The sequence below is a fragment of the Gadus morhua genome, chromosome 2 (genome assembly GCF_902167405.1).
Source record: "Gadus morhua chromosome 2, gadMor3.0, whole genome shotgun sequence".
NCBI classification, from domain to species: domain Eukaryota; kingdom Metazoa; phylum Chordata; class Actinopteri; order Gadiformes; family Gadidae; genus Gadus; species Gadus morhua.
The window spans coordinates 5,928,603-5,949,292 of NC_044049.1; the positions used below are offsets into that span (position 1 = coordinate 5,928,603).

General features: G+C 47.0%; 3 protein-coding genes across 4 annotated transcripts; 1 reads left to right on the plus strand and 2 right to left on the minus strand.

Moving 5' to 3' along the window:
- The first annotated feature begins 389 nt into the window (after positions 1-389).
- Positions 390-8,524, plus strand: fam234b (family with sequence similarity 234 member B). Its single transcript, XM_030379700.1, has 13 exons — positions 390-511; positions 1,431-1,922; positions 2,012-2,125; positions 2,892-3,143; positions 3,508-3,623; positions 4,829-4,979; positions 5,203-5,344; positions 5,468-5,662; positions 6,603-6,681; positions 6,794-6,961; positions 7,058-7,178; positions 7,411-7,637; positions 7,739-8,524. Exons 1-13 carry the CDS (start codon positions 475-477, stop codon positions 7,739-7,741), a joined length of 2,097 nt encoding a protein of 698 aa, XP_030235560.1. The 5' UTR covers positions 390-474; the 3' UTR covers positions 7,742-8,524.
- Positions 8,525-8,689: 165 nt separating this feature from the next.
- On the minus strand, positions 8,690-10,724 carry ndufa6 (NADH:ubiquinone oxidoreductase subunit A6). Its single transcript, XM_030379733.1, has 3 exons — positions 10,515-10,724; positions 9,223-9,338; positions 8,690-8,883 (listed from the first exon to the last, which is right to left on the minus strand). Exons 1-3 carry the CDS (start codon positions 10,651-10,653, stop codon positions 8,752-8,754), a joined length of 387 nt encoding a protein of 128 aa, XP_030235593.1. The 5' UTR covers positions 10,654-10,724; the 3' UTR covers positions 8,690-8,751.
- Positions 10,725-10,929: 205 nt separating this feature from the next.
- Positions 10,930-20,568, minus strand: triobpb (TRIO and F-actin binding protein b). Of its 2 annotated transcripts, none has more exons than XM_030379710.1 (12): positions 20,281-20,568; positions 18,815-18,871; positions 18,204-18,272; positions 17,984-18,073; positions 17,376-17,485; positions 16,528-16,948; positions 14,601-14,868; positions 14,319-14,430; positions 13,793-13,952; positions 12,600-12,713; positions 12,105-12,191; positions 10,930-11,975 (listed from the first exon to the last, which is right to left on the minus strand). In XM_030379710.1, the coding sequence occupies exons 1-12, from the start codon at positions 20,290-20,292 to the stop codon at positions 11,814-11,816; spliced, it is 1,662 nt and encodes a 553-aa protein (XP_030235570.1). In that variant the 5' UTR covers positions 20,293-20,568; the 3' UTR covers positions 10,930-11,813. The 2 variants fall into 2 exon arrangements, with proteins under 2 accessions (XP_030235570.1, XP_030235577.1); XM_030379717.1 differs by lacking the exon at positions 20,281-20,568 and adding an exon at positions 20,054-20,175.
- Between the last annotated feature and the right edge of the window lie 122 nt (positions 20,569-20,690).

The following is a 20,690-nucleotide window of genomic DNA, read 5'->3' on the forward strand; positions in this document are numbered from 1 at the left end:
TGCAATATACCCATTCCTACAACAGTAACAGCATGGGATTGTTGCAGATAAACCCTACTAGTGTTGCTGATCAGGCTAGTCAAAGCAGGCAATGGAAAATAATAATACTGTTTGCTATTTTATACATATATTTTATGTATCTCTTACTTTATACCGAAACTTCAATATTGAAGTAGACAAATTCCCAATTTATTAAAACCATTTGCAAAACGCCATTAAACATTTAGGCTACTCGCCTCAGCATGGTCACGATGGATACTTTTAATGGTTTAACGTTAATAACAATTCTGGTGTCTTGAATTGGACGATAACGTAAACCTTAGCTCACTTTGATAGTCGGGTTTAAGGCTAAAATACACAAATAGGGTCCTAGAAACGCGGTCCTAAAACTGCACTCACCTCTTGCAGCAGCACTGTATTGCACCGGTCCGCTCATTGGCCACCGCTCTACCGCTCGGCGAAGATCAAACCATCATGGCTGCAGCGCTGTCCCGAGCACTAAAACTCCCCGGTAAGATGCTCTTCACACCGTTAGATACCACGAATCAATCAACACGTTATTTCTTATATCCCAATTTTTTTATTCTCCTGTAAGCTATTCGTTACATGGCGCAATTTTATCAGCAACATTGGCGTGTATTTGAGAGAATTAGCTGTCTGGACAACAACTGGTGTATTTGATAAATATCAAGATTTACGCTGTTTGTATTGGAAAACCTGAAGGGTACATAGCTGTTGGTCTTCAAGTATAACCTAGACATGAACTGAACTGAACTTAGTCAACCGAGTGTATTGCTGCTGGGGATTGCTGTAGGCAAGCTAGGTTAGCGGCTACATTAGCTATTGGTATTTGGTAGCCCTACATGACAGGAGACAACACGTCGTGTTTTGATAATTTTCTGATCGTATATACTTGCTTTTAGAATTTAGGCTACTTTACACAGGCGACCTCTGTATATGTAATATGCATCTTTTGTTTGTGTTAATATATTAATTAGATACATATTCCTTATTCTATAACATATCATTTAGTTAGGGGTCGGTTCTAATGTATATAGGACTTAACGAAGGTGATTGAATGGTTTTAATTTAAACATTACCTTCCCCCTGTGTCAACATGAATATTGGTTAAATATGTACTATGCAGTATCTTCTACTTGGAAATTGCTTCAGATTACCTCAAAATGAAAACATTTAATTAAGCCTGTAAAAGCTTTTAGTTTTAAACTTTAATGGTAAATCTAATTATAGTTTTTCCCCATCAGATCGTTCTATACTTTGTATAATACTGTTAAAAAACGACACGATTGCAAAATAGATTCCTATTCTTTAAATGCTCTCCTTGCATAATAAAAGTGAAATACTCATGAGGAATCTTTCAAGAGCTGCTGCTGTAGTTGACCGTGTTGTGGTTGTGTTGTTCCTCCCAGGTAAGAAGGGGTCCCAGCTAGGGGAGTATGACCCTCTCACCCAGGCCGACAGCGAGGACGAAAGTGAAGAAGATGACCTGGTCCTCAACTACCCTCGCAACGGCCTGGCCAGGGCGGGCTGCCTGGGCCCCGGGCCCTCGGACCCCCAGGGGGGCCGGCCCCGCAGGCTGGACCACAGCGAAGACGAGGCAGAGGAAGAGGAGGAGGAGGAGGAGGAGAGGAAGTCCATGCAGTACTGGAGCCAGCGGGAGGACGGAGAAGGGGAGGGTGGTGGCGGCGGCGGCGGTGGGGGGTCGGGAGGAGAGGGGGCGGGGCCAAGCGGCAGCCAGGCGGAACGGAAGAGGAAGCGGGAGCGCAGCGCAATGCGTGCGGCGTTCTTCCTGGTTCCTCTGGTGCTGGCCATGCTGATGGTGCTGCTCTGTGCCTTCCTCATCCCCTGCCAGAAGGCGGAGCGGCAGCCGCAGTGGGAGCGGCCGGTGGGCGAGGCCGGAGGTAACCTATCACGTCTTTCAGAGGGAGAATTGCCGTGCAAACCAGGGATCTGGTGGATAAGTAAGATGCATTGTGATTGGCCCGCCCAGGTGTCACTCCGCCAGCGCTGGCCTTATGGGATGTCGACGGGGACGCAGTCGAAGATGTTCTGCTGGGGGAGACCGAACGAACAAACGACACCCACCCCCTCCAGGGAACCAAAGGTATAGAAGAGTTACAACCAACCCCCTCCAGGGAACCAAAGGTATAGAAGAGTTACAACCAACCCCCTACAGGGAACCAAAGGTATAGAAGAGTTACAACCAACCCCCTCCAGGGAACCAAAGGTATAGAAGAGTTACAACCAACCCCCTCCAGGGAACCAAAGGTATAGAAGAGTTACAACCAACCCCCTCCAGGGAACCAAAGGTATAGAAGAGTTACAACCAACCCCCTCCAGGGAACCAAAGGTATAGAAGAGTTACAACCAACCCCCTCCAGGGAACCTAAGGTATAGAAGAGTTACAACCAACCCCCTACAGGGAACCTAAGGCATAGAGTCTATAGAACCAAACCCCTCCAGGGAACCAAAGGGATATGACCTATAAAACCACACCCCATACGAACCAAAGGTATAGAGCCCCTTACACATACATCCTAAGGCCTGGAAAAAAAAACTGACAACCTGTTGGTTGTCAGTTGAGGTCATTGGTAGTTAGGAAATGTATTTTCTTTTTTCCAGCGGCAGCGAATGATAGGTAGGTTCTTTTCATTTAAAAACGAGAAAATCCACTCATCCTTGTACAAAATGAAGAGGTGCTGTAGAAGGCTTTTTCTTTTCAAAAAGCTCATAAAATAAATTGACAGGGTCGGTCGGAAACCGGAACCAAACAATTTTTTAACCAAACAATCTAATTACAGTTGTAAGTCTGTCTGCCTGCCTGCCAACCTGTGTGTCCGTCTGCCTGCCCCGCTGTCTGTCTGTCACAGTGTACAGTGCGGTGGCCCTCTCGGCCACCAGCGGTCAGGTCCTGTGGCGGCATGGGATGCGGGAGTCTGTCTTGTACATCCAGTGCGGGCTGCAGTACCAGGCAGACCCAGTGCCCCTCCCAGCAGGGGGCGCCGCCCTGAGAGCCTACCCCGAGACCGCGCCCCTCCTGGTGGGCCAGAGAGAGAGGGCAAGCGGGCCCGTCTGCCTCCTCATCACCAAGAAGTTCCTCACCGCCGTCAACGGGACCACAGGTACAGACACACGCCGACCTACCCGTGGAAACACTGCTCACTGTGTTGGAAACAAACACAGCCGCGAATTGACCATTGCTATGCGGAGATGAATGGACGAAACGATATTTATATTTCAGAATCGGGTAAAAAATAAATAAAAGCAGAATCAATTTGTGGCGCTCAGCTCAGTGTTGGTTCTGTGGCGCTACACATTGGTCTATGTATGGGAAACACTGACTGCTGCTCAAATAACTTGAGAGGCTAGCTAGCGTTCCATACGTGGCCAAAGTGCAGGCCCCTTGAGGCTGTGGTGGGGTAGGGCTGTGGTTGAGCCCAGATGTTAACCCAGAGGGGGAGGGGGTGGCGTGTGTCTGTTCTTCAGGTAAACAGCTATGGTCGGTTCTCCTGGAGAGCATCGAGTCCCAGGCGGTCCTGCTGCCAGACCTACAGGGAGACACTGTCCCAGACCTGCTGGTGGCCACGCTGCCTGCCGACCAGGTAGGTTGGTCCTCACCAAGCCCCATATGGGGCCTCTACAAAGTCTCTTTTTTGCATTGGAAATTTTCTTCCCTAACGAGATGACCCGGTAGTGCTTGGAGGAAAGGTGGTTCGAATTCTAAAAATGCTTAGGAAAGGAGCCTTGATGCTTCCTTTAACCCTCCTTTAGCATAGGTTACTCCTGAGCAACCTTTGCGAAAGGAAAGGAGATAGTGGTATCACATAACCCTTTACGGCGGCAAAATTTAAAGCAACATGCCGCCGACGAAGTTTACCGACTCTAGGCGAAGACGCGGTAAAGCAGAAGAATAGAAGAGAAGAAAATACAATTGATAATAATGGATACCAATTCAAGAAATATATTATTTGAATCGAAAGGAATTCATTTATGCTGGTTATTAATCACAAAATTCACATTTAAGAAAGACTAGTGGGAGCAGTTCATTTCATCATCAACATAATTTGAGCCTCTTTTTTTTCACATGTGAATTGGGTTTTCAACTGGCCTAAAATATTTCCGTTGGCCCAGTCCGACTTAAGTGATTCTCACTGTTGGCGTCAACCTGATAGAAATCAATACGACAAGAACGCATGGCGCGCTTGTTGTAGACCAACTTCAGAAAACTGTAGTTCAACCCTAGAGACGCTAGAGGTCTGCCCGAGTCCCCGTCGCGCAATGACGTCGGTTAGGAAGACAAATTCATTTTAAACAGTGCCGTATTTTCCTATGCTCGAAAGGAAGCACCTTTTCATCTCTCCTTGACCCGATGACGTTTTCCACAAAGGTTAAGGAAAGGAGGCATAAAGGTTAAGAGATTTGACTATTCGTAGAGGCCCCTGGCCCCCTTGGAGAGAGCTCACTCCTCTGGAGTGGTTCTGTTCAAACCTTTGGAGCGTGGGTTGGTACTAGTTGTCCAAGTGAAGTAGAAGTTATCTTGTATCTATTACTCGTTCGGCAGTCTTCAAACGTTTTCAAATATTATTTTTGCTCAAACTATCACAGATCTATAGCTTATGAGTCAGCAATGTTAATCAGACGATCCCAAGTACAGTAACGCCAAGAGATCATACGGACACGAGTGTTTTTCACGATGATATGAAGCAACTCTTTTTCTACATCGCAGTGTGACCGTCTGCTCTGGGGTGTATATCAAAGTCTCTCCACATCACGTCACTTTCTTCTTCTTATGCGGTGTATATCCCAGGTGTCAGACCTCTCGCTCACCTTGCTGTCAGGGCTGACCGGAGCCAAGCTTGGGCGCCCAGTGACCTTTAACCTCACAGCACAGGGCAAGCTGATTGGTCCCCTTCTGCACCAGACCCAGCACGGTGCCTACTACATCCTGTTTGGACTCGGTAAAGGAAATCCTTCATGGCAATGATCACTAGCCACATCCTTGCTGTATGAAATAGTATAAGTAATAGTAGCAGAGGCAGGAGAACATGAGTATTAGAAAGATGTGTTTTGAGTCTGGCATCAGTGGTTTTGATAACAGTGTCATTTCGCTGTCTCCCCCGGTCTCTCTACTTGTCTCCCCCGGTCTCTTCTGGTCTCCCGCCATTATCTCCTGGTCTCTAGGTACGGTGGAGGCTGTGTCTCTCTCGGACATCTACTTGCGTGCCAAAGACGAAGCACCGCTCAGCGACTTGCTGCGACAGAAGGAAGCCGACTGGGAGAGACTGAAGAAGACCAACTCCTCCTCCTTCCTGCACCTCTACAGGTACCCCAACAGTGGACGACTCCCAGCTGAACTCTTATTAAAACCTTCAATCCAGGGGAATGCACTAGTATGGCTCCACATGTCAATGGCAATGTGCTACAACTTTGATCCTCACCTTCCCAGCGGGACGGAGCAGGTGGACTTCCTCCTCCCCATGTCGGTGGGGTTCAGTAACAACCACAACAGCCTGGACAGCGGGACCAACCGGAACTGGACGCGGGGAGACTGGGCCCTCGTGTACGGAGCCAGCAAGCTGTCGGTCCTCCGGGAGCGGGACGCCCACCGGGAGTGGATCTTAAACGAAGCGCCCATCCACAGGTAGGGGACAGCTGGCCTGGGGTCCAGGGGTTCACTGGTGGGAGACAGACCCCCCGGAGTCCACAGGTAGGAGACAGACCCCCCGGAGTCCACAGGTAGGAGACAGGTGGTCTAGGGTCCAGGGGTTCACTGGTAGGAGACAGCTGGCCTAGGGTCCAGGGGTTCACTGGTAGGAGACAGACCCCCCAGAGTCCACAGGTAGGAGACAGGTGGTCTAGGGTCCAGGGGTTCACTGGTAGGAGACAGCTGGCCTAGGGTCCAGGGGTCCACTGGTAGGAGACAGACCCCCCGGAGTCCACAGGTAGGAGACAGGTGGTCTAGGGTCCAGGGGTTCACTGGTAGGAGACAGCTGGCCTAGGGTCCAGGGGTTCACTGGTAGGAGACAGACCCCCCGGAGTCCACAGGTAGGAGACAGGTGGTCTAGGGTCCAGGGGTTCACTGGTAGGAGACAGACCCCCCGGAGTCCACAGGTAGGAGAAAGACCTCCCAGGGTCCACAGATAGGGGAAGGACCTCCCAAGTACCAGAGGTAGGGAACAGACCCCCCAGGGACCAGAGATCCAACTGTAAGAGAAAGACCACTCTCGGCCCAGAGGTAGAAGACAAACGGCCCAGGTAACAGAGGGATATCAGGGAGACATACTCTAATGTGTTCTTTACTAAAAAGGGCCCCTTTTTGACCCCCAGGTGTGTTGGTTGAGCAGCCATTTATAAATCTACCGAAGTTGCAGTGTCCGTCCAGATGTACGGTGACGGGTCAAGCCTACCCAACGACTGTACCATCTGGTACGCCGATCTGAGTTGAACTCGCAACTGTGCCAACACTATAGGGTGGTTTGCAATGGCCGATCGACGTCCCACCGGGGGATGATATAAGGGCCCTTTAACAAGTGTTGAGTTGAGGAGAGCGAGGCTCATAAAGAACCATTCATGTGTTTCAGTCAACCGGTGTCGGGTCACTTCAACGGGGACGGGATCCCAGACCTCTTCATCCAGCATTCAGCCGACGGTGTCAGGAAGGTAGGGCTCCAGTCCTTTCAGCTAATACGGCCAGTATGGTTCCAGTCCCCTACATTAACACCACTCATGCAGCTTCAGGTTTGTACTGAACTTGACTGTATTTCTCTCTCAGGTGCAGATAGTGGATGGGGCAAAGGGCAAAATTCTGTGGAAGGCTGAGTTTTTATGTCCGCGCCTTGTGTTGGAGGCGTCGGCCATACAAACCACCATGGGCCTATCCTCTTTCCTCTTCTGGGCCAGCCAGCCACTCACAGCCAAGAAGAGCCCTACAAAGACCACTGTGAGTACCTAACCTTACGAGGTTAGCTTGGTATAAGGTTAGAGGTGGTTATGTTATTTGGTTACATATTGTGTAGTAACGTCTCCTGTCCACCAGGTGGCTCCAGGAGTAGCGTCAGCTGAACCCCTCATCAGGAACCTGTTCCTGCTCCATCCTACGTATCCCACAATCCTCCTGCAGCTCGCCAGCACAACGGACACAGCAGTGGCAGGCGCAGGTACGAACCCCAACAAGTTAAAATACCTGATTCAGGAACTATTATTTCAATCTAAATATTCTCTAACTAGCATAGGCAATTTGGAGAAACCCACCAAAGTAAACGTGAATTTGAACACATCCAACCAAAAGGATCCCCCCCCCCAAAAAAAAAAACGTAACTAAGACACTATCAAAGCACCAGCGTGAGTTTCTAGACTGGTCTTCAATAGTCTGACCTTTGACCCCCACAGTGAGTTACCAAGAGCCCCAGAGGGACGCGTCCTACATCACGGTGTCATCGCGGCCCGCCCTGGACTCTGAGCCCGGGGCCCAGGTGGTGAAGAGGCTGAGCCTGAAGGACGCCATGTCTAAAGCCCAGACGGTGAGGCTGAACGAGGGCTCCGGGGCCAAGGGCCCCTCGAAACCCGGGGCCTTCGAACTCAAAAGGTTCTTCAGACAACTCGGCTTCAGGCCCCAGGTGAGAGCCACCGGGGATACACTACAGCGGGAAACCAGGGCTGGCACTCACACCCATTGATTTATGGAAAGTACAAACATTTTGTTTGCTTTCTTCTTCAGTGATGCTTCCACGGTGACCGTCGAGAGACACTGAAAAGGTACATGGTTGTGAAGACGCCAACGCCAGAAGGAGACACTAGTACAATATGGTACTCCATGTACTGCATGGAATACTAGACCCCAAGACCTGAGGATTTCTCTGAAAGTATTTATTTTGTATGTATTGAATTTTCCATTGATGTTTTTATTACTCATTTCTTCCTTACAAGAAAAGTTGTTCACTTGAAATTATTTGATCGAAATATTTATTAAGAATGTTTTCAACTAATTTATAATGTAGAAATGGCTTGATCTTAATTGTTTGATGAGAATGTTTGAACGTATTTAACATGTGGCTAAGGAGAGTTTTCTTAATACTTGAAACGGGAGCACAATGACGGTACTGGATAGAAACTGGAAACCTTTCTGTTGCTGCATCTCTCGTGTTTCTGTTGCAATCTACTAGTTTAAGTATATGGTAGTACAAGTACACGGCCTGTAATGTTACAAATAAGGCCTGTACTAATATACATACGAGTAGTAGTACACGGCACAACCATTCCTGTTGATATACAATCTCAATAGCTTGCACTTCATTCCCCCACTATTGGTGCCACTGACGAATAGTTAAGTATTGTGTATATATTTGACTGCTGTACAGTATTAATTCATTTTGCTTTAACATTTAAAGAAACGAGTAATGTTCGAGAAACATTATCAGCCTTGTTTTTTCGTGTTCATTTTACTAAACTGGAGACTGAAAATACCATTTTGGAACACGTGTAATAAAAACAAAGGACTCCTGCATCTTTCGTTATGTAATAGTTTCTGGTTGACTACCTGTGTAGGATAGTAAAAATTAGTACCATTGGAATAGAAGACATCCTTAAAACGACACACCCCTGCCTACAATCGCATAGTTGGAATAACGGTGAGGGGCATGTTTTTGGAAATGAGAGGCGGAACAGTTGCGTCCTTGTATTTAAGGTATGTATTTACAGTACGACAGCAGAGGGAACAGCTATAAGATTTAGTCAGGGGTGGTGACCCTGGTAGAACCTGGACAGGAAGTCGGCAGGTCGTTGGTTCTCCGTCTCATGGAAGTAGCGCATGATGTGGGTCTTCTGCTTCCACACCTTGATGGTCTCCTCTAGCTCCATCTTCCCCTGGAGAGAGGGACACGTTAGCAAGAGACACATGTCCCCATGGTTACAAAGACATCTCGGCAGGTCGACTGAGGACATTTGGGATCAAACCCAGAACAATTTGGCTACAGTAACCATTAAATAAAACAAAATAACCAATATTCCAACACGATATTACTGTAATACAGTGATACAATTCTTCACAACCATTCCAATAATTTGCAGTTGTGGAATTTACAACTAAATGATTGATCAAACTATTGTTTAAACAATACGCCAGAGGAACCAAGTGACCAATTTAAAAGTGATGAATGGGAACCATGGGTCTATTAATGTACAATTTGATCTCCATCTTGTTACCTTGATGACGAGCATGTCGATGACGCGGGGGTCTGTGACGTGCTTGTTCTTGACGAACATCTCACGGACTTTATCCTTGGCCTGCCTGGTGCTGATGTCCAGCTGGAACAGGGCCACTGCAGGGAAACAAAGTCACTTCTTCTCATAACTACTTATCTGAAACAGACCCAATGCTTTACATACAACTAGACTTATTTGAAAACACATCTGGGTCTTTATTTACATATGTTTATCCTGAAACACAGAAGACTAAGCTAGACTTATCTGATGGATGGCGCAATGTGTCATCTGTACTGATTAGAAGGTGACATCCAACAGCACAATGTAAAGCTGAAAAAGTTTGTGGCCATTTTCTCCAATCAAGATCAATAAAATAAGTGGGACTATACGCCCACATACGCTGTGATATTGCTAGGCAGAAAGCAACATTAACTTAAATAGCACCAGGGTAAATTTTGACGGCTCAAGTCTGAATAAATCAGTTCAACAATCACAATCAGGCATCTTTGCCATAGTCTCCATGATTGCATGACATGGAGAGGGTTAAAGAGCTATTGACGTTTTTCAACAATCAGTCCTCTAATTGCACCCCTAGTGTTAAACTATATCCATATACCATTAATTATAGGTCGAAAATTAATAATTGAATTTTGGTGAAAGGAACATGATAAGATTGGTGGTAGCAATATATTTACTGACTTCATGAGGCGGATGCAAGAGAGGGTTAAGCTTCTCGGAATATTATATAGAATGTGTAGGTGCGTAAATATGTGGAGCACCGTCAGGCCAGTGGTTAATTTTAATGGCTTAACTCAAAACCTTTATTTATTTATGTTTGTCCATCCTGGGCTGCTATAGAAACATGGCGGCCCCCATGGAACCCTTTATATCAACCCCTGTGTTGCTATAAAGGGTTCATTCTAAGTCAATACTAATTTACTTATTATATTCCATTTCTGCCACGCCAATTGTGCTAGATGCCACTAAATTATACACACAACGCCTCTAAAAGGACAAGGTTTGTTTTGCTCTTCATTTAGCTTCATGCTATCTGTTAGTTAGCATCGTACTCTCCGTTAGTGAACAGAGATTATCCACCGGGAGTACATGTCATCACCCCTGCATGGAACAGACAACATCGATACATATGATTATCATTTAGCATTTGATATAAGCTTCTAAACAAGTAAGCTCTACAAATGTCAACCCGTAGCCCACCGTCCAGACACGACCTTGACAGCGGTGCTCGGTGTGTTGGTCAGGTGAGTTACCCGTGTGTCGAGGTAACCTACCTGTGTTCGGGACCTCTCTGTACCAGGCCCGGTACAGCTCTCTAACCCTCCGCTTGGCTTCATCCAAGTCCCGGCTGAAGAGCGGTTTAACGACTCTAGCAGCACCCGCTGCGGTCCGGGTAGCGGCGTTGGACGCCATGTTTGTTAGTTTGTTCTTCCTCGGTTCCTCTTGTGCTATTGTGTGGTATTATTGATGAGGATATCAATCTGATGCCCCCTAGAGCCAAGGCAGTTATACAACACACAAGCGTGTCTGTCAAAAAAAGTCGCGTCAACGTTCAAGGTTTAACTGGTGTTCACGTCTAATAAAACTCTATAACATTTTTCTATTAATGTAGCACCGTTATAACATTTGTGACAAAGTGCTTTATTTGATAAAAAAATAAATGGTGGCTGAGAGACGGTCACGGCAGAATATTTTAAGAACGAGTAATTTATTGATTACAAAAATGCAGATGATTTACAATTAGTCACTGCTCTACAGTATATTAAATATCAAAATATGGTCACAATACAGGTAGCTAGGTATCTCATCGGATCACAAATGACACGATCTTCATTGGCTCATTGAGCACTCACTAATGCTCTGTTGACGACTACTTTAGTCCCAGATCTCCTCGACTTCCGAACTCATCCCATTTCCTGTTGTCTCCCAGTGTCACCACTGCGACCAGTTTAGAAGCATTCCTTGTTACGGGTCAGATGCATGTCCCATTTCTATTTCCCAGCTGGGAAAAGGGTACCCTGACTGTACTGAAGATACCAGCTGAGCTGACAGCAGTGGTCACTGGTCATACATTACATGCGGTAGTCATTCCTGTTGACACACGAACCGGTTGGAATATTTAAACCACACAATGCCGAAAGAGAGGTTGTAAAACCAATTATATAAAATAAAAATAATAAGGAAGTTCGTTCTAATCATTTAGACAGGATACAAATAATTCTCTCCTCAAAGGAAATATTCCAGTTTTCGACTTACTTTTCACCCACAAAAGTAAAAATAATAAACAAAAAGAAAATTAAAAAAAGTGCAAATTCATACATGGAAGACAGCCCAGGCTCAGGGGTCAAGGGTCGTGGACATCTCTCCCAGGCTGAATGAGAAGGCACTAGTGTCTGACTCTCTGTGGCCCGTCTGGATGTCTGTGGCTCCTGACTCTTTGGTTCTCAGGTGCCCCAGACAGCCAGGGGTCCAAATAGCCACCCTGGCTTTCTGGATACCTGGCTGTCAGGGGCCCCTGTGACTTTCTGGGGCCCCATGGTTGTCTGCGGGCCCAGGCAGCTGGAGGGCCCCCCTCAGTGCTCCAGGCTGTTGCCCAGCACCTGACCCTCCTGCAGGGCTGCTAGGGCCAGCCTCAGGTGCTCCTTGAGGGACTGGACCTCCCGCAGGCTCCGCCCCCGCATGCTGCTCAGCTCCGCCTCCAGCTCCCTGCGGCGCTCCGAGGCCAACCGCTTCTCCTGAAAGAGCGGGTCAAAGGTCGCACTTTAGTGACGTAGAAGATCAATGACACACACACACACACACACACACACACACACACACACACACACACACACACACACACACACACACACACACACACACACCGTGTTGAGGGCCTGCAGCTCGTTGCGCAGACAGCCGATCTCCTGGTGGAGGTACTCCACCTCCTTCTCCTTGACCTGGACGAGGACCTGAAGGAGAACCAGCGGGTTACTGCACAGAACCACCAGTTTGACGGTGAAATTAATGCTCAGCTAAAAGTTAACCTGCTGTCTTCTATGGACAGCTTTGGTTAATCTTCAGAGTTGCATGGTTATAGTAATGATAAGAGTTATGTTTTGTTCTGGTTGCCCAGTCTATCCCTCCCGAAGCTTTGGTGTTGAACAATTTTCTGGCTAAATCCTCGTGATCCTGAGCTAAGCAGTGTTTCGTAAGCCTGTTCATTTCAAAGCCAAACCAGAATTCTGCTATTAAATCTGTTTTGTATAGCTAAATGTGGGCGTTTCCCAGGTCTTCATTTAGAACACATTCAAGATCATGCTGGCGTTTAACATGCCAACATCGGAACCCGGACAGGTCTGTTAAGGTTGAACTCTTACCTCCAGTTCACAGGAATTCGTGGATTTGTTTTCGTTAACGACTCCCCCTGATCCGTGACCAGAGACCACGGACCGCGAGCGGCCTACCGCCTCCACCAGGCGAGCCTTGAGGTCCTGCCCGACAGAAGGTAACACGGAGACATTAAAACCCAATTTGCAAGGTGCTTCTTGGGAACAGGCCGATTGCTTGTCCTCCCGTATTGCTTCTTGCAGCCATCTCGAGCGTCACACTCAACACTGCACTTGGGTTCTGAGCCACCCCCGTCAAATGTGAGGCTGATCGGATCAACGGTCGTCGAGAAAACTGAAGGACATACAGAGAATCTAATAGTAATATAGTAATATAACGGTAGTATATCCAGCATTCAGGTACAGGGACCACGTGAGCTGCAGACGATGGGCCGCTGCTTGTGTAGGCCCATTGCCAACCTAGTTGAAGACATCCTCGGTCCGCAGGGCCCAGAAGCCCCGCCCACTGGACAGGGGCCCGCTGGTGGTTTGTTTTGTTTAATAATAATATTAAATATCGAACGTGTCGCGTGTCCAAATAAGGCGACACTGCAGTAAACCTGTACCGTACGAACATATCCTTGAGAATCTCACTTGATCGAGTCTACCTCTCCAGGTCCTGTCCAACTCTCCAGGTCTACCTCACCTGTTCTAGTCTACCTGGCTTGCTCTAGTGATCTATCTCACCTGTTCCAGTCTACCTCACCTGCTCCAGTCTACCTGGCCTGCTTTAGTCTATCTCACCTGTTGTAGTCTACCTGGCCTGCTCTAGTCTATCTCACCTGTTCTAGTCTACTAGACTGAGTAGCCCTGCCCATTCTGCCGGCGATTTGAGTTCGCCCTGCAGAAGGGTCTGGAGAAGAGCAATACATTTATTTCTGCTTCGGATACGTTTTTGCTGGAGCCAATCACCAAGCTGGCTTTTCCCCCTGGCTCGCTATTGGCTGATGTAACACAATGACGACAGGGAAGCGACGTCAAGCAGCCAATTGCGTACAGAGTCATTTGAACTAAGTTCGAACTTGTGCTGAAGAAAATGACGGCAGCCTCCCCCAGACCAACGTTCAATCTACGATTGAGCTTGGTCTGGCAACAGCCAGGCTACTAGTCTACCTCCCCTGTTCTGGTCGACCTCACCTGTCCTACTCCACTTCCCTTATCCGACCTGGTCGAGTCAGACTCACCTCTTTCTCCTTCCGCAGCAGGTCCAGGTCTCTCTCCCGGCGGCTCAGCTCTCTCTCGCGGGCGGCGGCGTCCTGTTGGGCCCGGTTGAGCTCAAGACACTTGTGGGAGTAGCGCTCCGACAGACCCGATAGCTCCCGCTGCAGCGACTGGGTGTCCGCCCTGCACCAGAGACAACCACTGCTAGTAGCACCTGTAGCATTAGCTGCCTAACGTCAAATCGTTTTTTCTCTCCAATGGCATGGAATTGAAATAAGCGTCGTAGCTTTAATTATACATGATATAGCAGCAACGGCGTGCTATAGTCTTGCTTGAATGAGATGCACAGATACTACCTGTTAAAGTGTCTATTAGTTATTTTAGCAGACTCTTATTTATGTCATTAAGGAGCAGGGTTAATGGGGCATCTTGCACTAGGATGATACTCAAAGCACTAGACTACTCTGCCCCCCCAAAATGGTCTCACAATCTCTTTTGGATTGTTGACATCCAATATAAACACAATAATAATAAAAGAGATAAACGTACTGCAGCTGGTTCCGCAGGCCGACGGAGTCCCCCGTCCCCCCACACAGCCGGGTGGCCCGTTCCACCTCCCTCTCCAGCTGCTCCTTGTGAGCCTTCTTCAGCGCCTCCATCGCTAACAACAACAAAAACAATAACACAATCAAACAGCAGGTAGTGCACAGAGAGATATTATGGGTTGAAGGAGGTTGTGATAAAGTTTGAATGACGACTTTTAACAAGTTGAACTCCCCCCCCCCCCCCCCCCCCCCTTATCCTCCCCCACTCCCCCGGCCCCTCCCTCACCGTGGGCGGTGGCCCGGGTCTCCTCAAGGAGCAGCCTCTCCTGCTCCTCCTGCGCCTCCCTGCACTGGCGCTCGTGCTGCCGCTGCACCTCCTGCAGTGCGTGGCGGTGAGCCCGCTCCAGCGCCGTCAGACTGCTCCGGCACGCCGCGTCCGGACCGCACACCTTGCCCGCGCATCCTCCCACCCCTTCGCCTCTCCCGCCTCCCCCGCCTCCCCCCCCTCCCCCTCCTCCTCTCAGGGTCTCCAGTTGCTGCCTCAGTGACGCCACCTGAGGGTCAAACCGAAATACACGCAGAGGTAAAGAAGAGCGCAGTACTACGGCAGCATTGAATACAGTACTACGGCAGTATTGAATACAGTACTACGGCAGTATTGAATACAGTACTACGGCAGTATTGAATACAGTACTACGGCAGCGTTGAATACAGTACTACGGCAGCATTGAATACAGTACTACGGCAGTATTGAATACATCACTACGGCAGCATTGAATACAGTACTACGGCAGCATTGAATACAGTACTACGGCAGTATTGAATACAGTACTACGGCAGTATTGAATACAGTACTATGGCAGTATTGAATACAGTACTATGGCAGTATTGAATACAGTACTACGGCAGTATTGAATACAGTACTATCAGGGTATTAAAGAGTACTACACTAGTTCTAATACAGCACTACCGTTGTATTAAATACAGTATTACTGAAGCATTAGATACAGTGCTATAGTCGTATTTAAAAGTACTACACTTGTTCTAATACAGCACTACCGTTGTATTAAATTCAGTATTATAGAAGTGTGAAGTACACTACTCCTGTAGCGTTAAATACAATTCTATTTTAGTATTAAATGCATCATTACTGTAGTAATAAATACAATACTACATTAGTTTAAAATAAGTACTACACTAGTCATAATACAGTACAAATGTATTAGTAGAGGTAAAGCTTGACTCTTACTGTGGAATTACAAGCAGTATTAAATACAGTACTAGTTGTAGTTATTATACAGCAGTACTGTAGTATTACAGTTCCGCTGTACTTGTAATAAAGTAAAACCGTAGTATTAATTAGAGTCTGGCTGTAGTTATAATAAAGTACAACTGTAGTATTAAAAACAGCACTGCACTAGTTATAAGTAGTATGAGAGTAGTACTAGAGGTATTACCTCCACACTACTGTAGTTATAAATACAGTACTAGTCCTACTGTACTATTAGATACTGTTATACTGTTAGAGCAAGGTATATTTGTGCTCCATTAGTTAGAGGGGCAACACACAACACAGGGAGAGTAACACACCAAAGCACAGCAGACAGAAACAGCAGGCCCAGCAGCACTGCCACAAACACACCATGTGGCGGGGGTGTTTTGTGTGTCAAAGGTGTGTTATTGTTGACTTGTGTGGTTGCGGTGTTGGTGTGTAATGTGCTTAAAGCTGGTTTCACACCGCCGCGCGGCAACTTGCCGCCTCCATTCATTTCAATGAGGGAAGGGCGGCAGAAGGGAGGCGGTTACAAAAGCGGCAGTTGACCAGGAAGCGGTTGTGAACGCGCACCGATTTTTGCACTTTTCACACTCGGCTTTACCGCTCAGCTTTCCCCGTGTTGAAACGTTCGGCGGCGGCAGCGGAAGCAGCCGCTTTTGAAAACGCCTGGCCCATCACACCGCCGCGCCCAACCCTCCGGCGGGCATCAGGGCGGTGGCCGCGTGGCGGTGTGCAAGCACCTTTGGGAGGATGGATGTGCCGTGTTCTGGTCTAGGTTAGTTTGGGCCGTGCTGCTGAGGAACAGATGCATGCTAGAAGAGGTTCTCTTCTTGGAGGTTAAAAGGCAGAAGGTGTTCCTTCATCTCGGAGATGAAGGGTTAATTTGCATGTTAATTCCAGAAAGTATGCAAATTAGAAACTGCACTGCACGCACTACCTCCCTGTGCAGCGCCTCATTGGCCGGCTGGCCGCTGGACTGAGAGCTGATTGGCAGGGCCTTCATCTCCTTTAAAGGCAAGCGTTCAAACTCCTCCCACTTGTTCTCTATCTCCTCCTCCATTCGCTGCCAGCTGTCCGAGCCTGCCGGCCCCTTCCTGGACAGCAAGGCCTCCCATTGGCTGCTGGTGCTGTCTAGGTTCCTCCCCTCCTGCCAGTGGCTGTGCTCCCTGCCTTGGCCCTCCCCTGCCTCTCTCTGACTGGCTGGCAGCGAGGGGGCGGGGACCGGGAGGGGGGACAGCTCCACATGATTGGAGCGCCGCTGGGGGGGGGAGGAGGTGTTGGGACGTGTTGAGGTGCGCCGCGTGGACAGCAGAGGTGCACCATGGGAGTTCTCCTTATCACTGCTGCTGTCAGGAAGCCTGAGACGGGCCATAGTCGTTATTAATTATCTTTCCATTTCATGTTCAGATCTTCACATACACCGTCATTTCTATACGGTCCGTGTCTAGAGCTTGACTTATTTAAAAGGTTTGAGTGTGATTAGCCGTTGCAAGCCAATTTGAAAATCTGCCTCTTCTGACATCACAAGTGGGCGGGTCCACCTAGTTGTATGACAAATAGATGAGCAACGTTTGCTACACACCACTGGGTAGGCTGGTAGACTGATCTATCCAGCATACATCTAGGTGGACACGAGCTGTTCTCATAACAGCTTGTAACGGCTAATCACACTCACACCTGGTGGTATAATATGTCACCTTTAAGCTCTAGAAAGTCTATTCCTTTAATTTGACCAGGCATGGTGGCGGTCATATGACCAGAAAGGGCTGGGATCATTTGACTCACTGTGTGAGGTCAGGTGACCTGCTTGGTTGGACGCTCTTCCTCAGAACTTCAATCCAGTTCCTTCGGATTCCGGCCGTCATGGCTGACAGCGTCACCATTCCTTCGCGGGTCTGAGGGCACAGAGGCATGATGGGGGATAATCAGTTAAAGTGCTCCCGCAGGTCATAATGTTGATACTATTAATATATAAATATCATAATCACAATATTTATTTAGGACCTTTAGAAAATTTATAAAATGCTTACTTGAAACAAGTAAGTATATGTTATGCCATTCGTGAATGCTTTTATTCCAAACATCTAACAATCTCATATGAATATGAAAAATATGAATATGAATTGAGCTGCAGTGGAAAAAGGAGAAGAAATTAAAGATGATATGAACAAAAGGGACACAGGAGTCTGAAAAGAGGAGGACATAGGAATTAGGGAGGATAAGTGTGAGACAATTACACAAGGAAGCTGAATTCAACTTAAAACAAAGACAGAAGATAATCTTCGATCCGCAGACTGAAGTGATCCAAACTGTGAGAACCTACAGGTGAGAAAGGTAAGAGAGGTAATACAGGGTTAGAGTGCTGAGAAAGGTAAGACAAGTGAGACAGGTACCTGAATCTGAAAGCCGTAATTCTTCTCCACGTCGAACTCTGAGACCTTTAAGCAGGAGACGAGGTCAATCTCTCCATCCGGCTCGTCTTTCTGCAAGAAAAGATAACAGATTTCATCACATTTGAAATGTTACAGATTTACGTTAACAGATTAGAGATGACATTAAGAATAATATGATGGCATGAAGTGGTAGGGAGAAGATGGTCACTGTGATAGATACCTCTTCTGCTCCAGAGTCTCTGTAATATTTGAGACCGGCGTCGGTTAGAACAAACCAGTGCTTCTTCCACTGGAAGACAACAAACATAAAAAGTTCTCAAGAACTACAACCAAAGTGTTAAAGAACTACAACTACATAGTGTTAAAGAGCTACAACCACAGAGTTAAAGAACTACAACCATATAGAGATAATAAACTAGAACAGTGTTACAGTACTAGTGTAGTGTTAAACAACCCTACAGAGTAAAAGAGGTACATCTTGTCTTTATAATCATATTCACATATTTATTTTACGACTGTTCGAATGTAAGCAAAGCGCAATGGTAAGCAGGATAAGCGTATGCTGTGTGTGTCTTTGTGCACGTTTGTCGAGAAGTGTGTGGCTGGTTACAGAGGGGGAAGTTGTGGTTTGTATGCGTGGATGCGTGTGTGAAGTGGGTATAGTGTGTGTGTGTGTGTGTGTGTGTGTGTGTGTGTGTGTGTGTGTGTGTGTGTGTGTGTGTGTGTGTGTGTGTGTGTGTGTGTGTGTGTGTGTGTGTGTAGTGGGTATGGTGTGTGTGGGTTTGTTTGTGGTGATGCTTATGAGAGACTGAGTGAGTGTGTGGATGTTACCTCTCCCAGGTCGTCCATCTTGGACATCCATCCCTTCTTGAAGTTCAACAGATCCGGCTGTGAGATCACAAGGTTGAAGGTTAACCCTTACATGGTCATGATTACATATTTACAACATCCTGTTTGGTACACGGGTACTTATAATTGAAGCACATATTGTATTGGACAGATCTCTAGATATACATGCTGTTTATAGTGTAAAGAGTTTGGCTGACGAGTGAGACAGGAAACAAAAAACTTACTTCCGTGAAACAAGAACAGGACACTATTTATGCAAACCCGGAAAGGGTGGGTGGAAATACATTAACAGCTGCAGTGTATAGCAAACAAGTGTGTGTGTGTGTGTGTGTGTGTGTGTGTGTGTGTGTGTGTGTGTGTGTGTGTGTGTGTGTGTGTGTGTGTGTGTGTGTGTGTGTGTGTGTGTGTGTGTGTGTGTGTGTTTAAGAGAGTTACAACCTAACACTACAAGAGAACTATACCAACAGTACGAGAGATAACTACAACATAGTACTGCAACATAAAACTATCATAGAACTACAACAACCACACGATCATAGAACTACAACGACACTATCAGAGATCTACAAACAAACACTACCAGAGAAGTACAATACAACACTGCTTGTGTTGTAGTCTCTGAGGGAGACATTTCAGCTGAACGATGTTTGGAGTTTGGTTGACAGCTGCAGAGGGACAGAAATGCGCACACAACACACACACACACACACACACACACACACACACACACACACACACACACACACACACACACACACACACACACACACACTAACTTAAAAGCAACACTCCCAGAGATAACTACAACCTTACACTACATGAGAACTACACCCCAACACTACCAGAGATAACTACAACATAGTACTAACAGAGAACTGCAACACAACCAGAGAAATACATCAAAACACTACCAGGGAACTACAACCAACCACAACCAGAAAACTACCATCGAAGAGAACTATACAACCATTAAAAGAGAATGTGAGTGTGTTTTTGTATACAACAGTCGATTATAAAGATACGTTAACTAACCTGAAGGATTGACCTAACCAAACCAGTCGTATGACAACAGAAGAGCAGAGAATGAAAATACTTATTTCGGGGAGTTAAGTTACATGCGTTTCTGACAACCGCAGCGGCACACCCTCCTACGAACCACACGACGCAACAACTACACAACTCACCCGCCTACCCGCCACACGACACAACTACACAACTCACCCTCCTGGAAAGCCACACGACACAACTCCAACCCGCTCATAAGGGGTGACCTCGCGGTTCGCTATAATGTAAACGATGCCACTTTGACGACGAACACACCGCGACGTTTGTGCGTCGTCTGCTCGGACGGCTTCAAGCACGTTATGAGCCATGTGAGGAAATATCAACAATGTGGGCTTTGTTTGTGTCAAATTAATGTCTCACAGTGTTACCGATGTACAACTTACCGTCATGGTCATATAATCCAGATGCAGTTTGAAACGAGAGAAAAAAAATGTAGTTATTTCATGCTGGGCAAAGGGCCTTGTCTCCCCAACTTCACCTAACAAATCCTCCGGGGTAAATCCTGCGGGCTGAGACCAGACCAGATTCCGTCCCGAGTAATCATTGGAATGAGGAGGATTCCAAAGCTTTCGGTTTTCCAGCCGGTCCAAAGTTGAACATGCCTTTTTTTGTTGCAGATAAACGTCAGCTGAAAATCTCTCGGTTTCACAACTTTGTGACAAACGGATCACTTCCTGGGCGGACCGACGAAAGAACAACCGCAGGGAACTATCATATTTGCATAACTTAAAGTTGGACGATCGAATCCCCTTTGAAATAAATGGATTAAAAAAATATATATTGATAAGCTTTA

Bases quoted from the DNA above. Each gene is read 5' to 3' on its own strand.
- fam234b (XM_030379700.1), top strand. From the start codon at position 475: ATGGCTGCAGCGCTGTCCCGAGCACTAAAACTCCCCG. The intron at 6,682-6,793 runs GTAGGGCTCCAG...TTTCTCTCTCAG, and splicing joins CAGCCGACGGTGTCAGGAAG to GTGCAGATAGTGGATGGGGC. The intron at 7,179-7,410 runs GTACGAACCCCA...TGACCCCCACAG, and splicing joins CACAGCAGTGGCAGGCGCAG to TGAGTTACCAAGAGCCCCAG.
- ndufa6 (XM_030379733.1), bottom strand. From the start codon at position 10,653: ATGGCGTCCAACGCCGCTACCCGGACCGCAGCGGGTGCTGCTAGAGTC. The intron at 9,339-10,514 runs GTAGGTTACCTC...GTTTCCCTGCAG, and splicing joins CAGAGAGGTCCCGAACACAG to TGGCCCTGTTCCAGCTGGAC. The intron at 8,884-9,222 runs GTAACAAGATGG...CCCTCTCTCCAG, and splicing joins TCGACATGCTCGTCATCAAG to GGGAAGATGGAGCTAGAGGA.
- triobpb (XM_030379710.1), bottom strand. The intron at 18,273-18,814 runs GTAACATCCACA...GTTGTCTTCCAG, and splicing joins AGATGGACGACCTGGGAGAG to TGGAAGAAGCACTGGTTTGT. The intron at 11,976-12,104 runs GTGTGTGTGTGT...CCGCTCTTTCAG, and splicing joins AGCTGCAGGCCCTCAACACG to GAGAAGCGGTTGGCCTCGGA.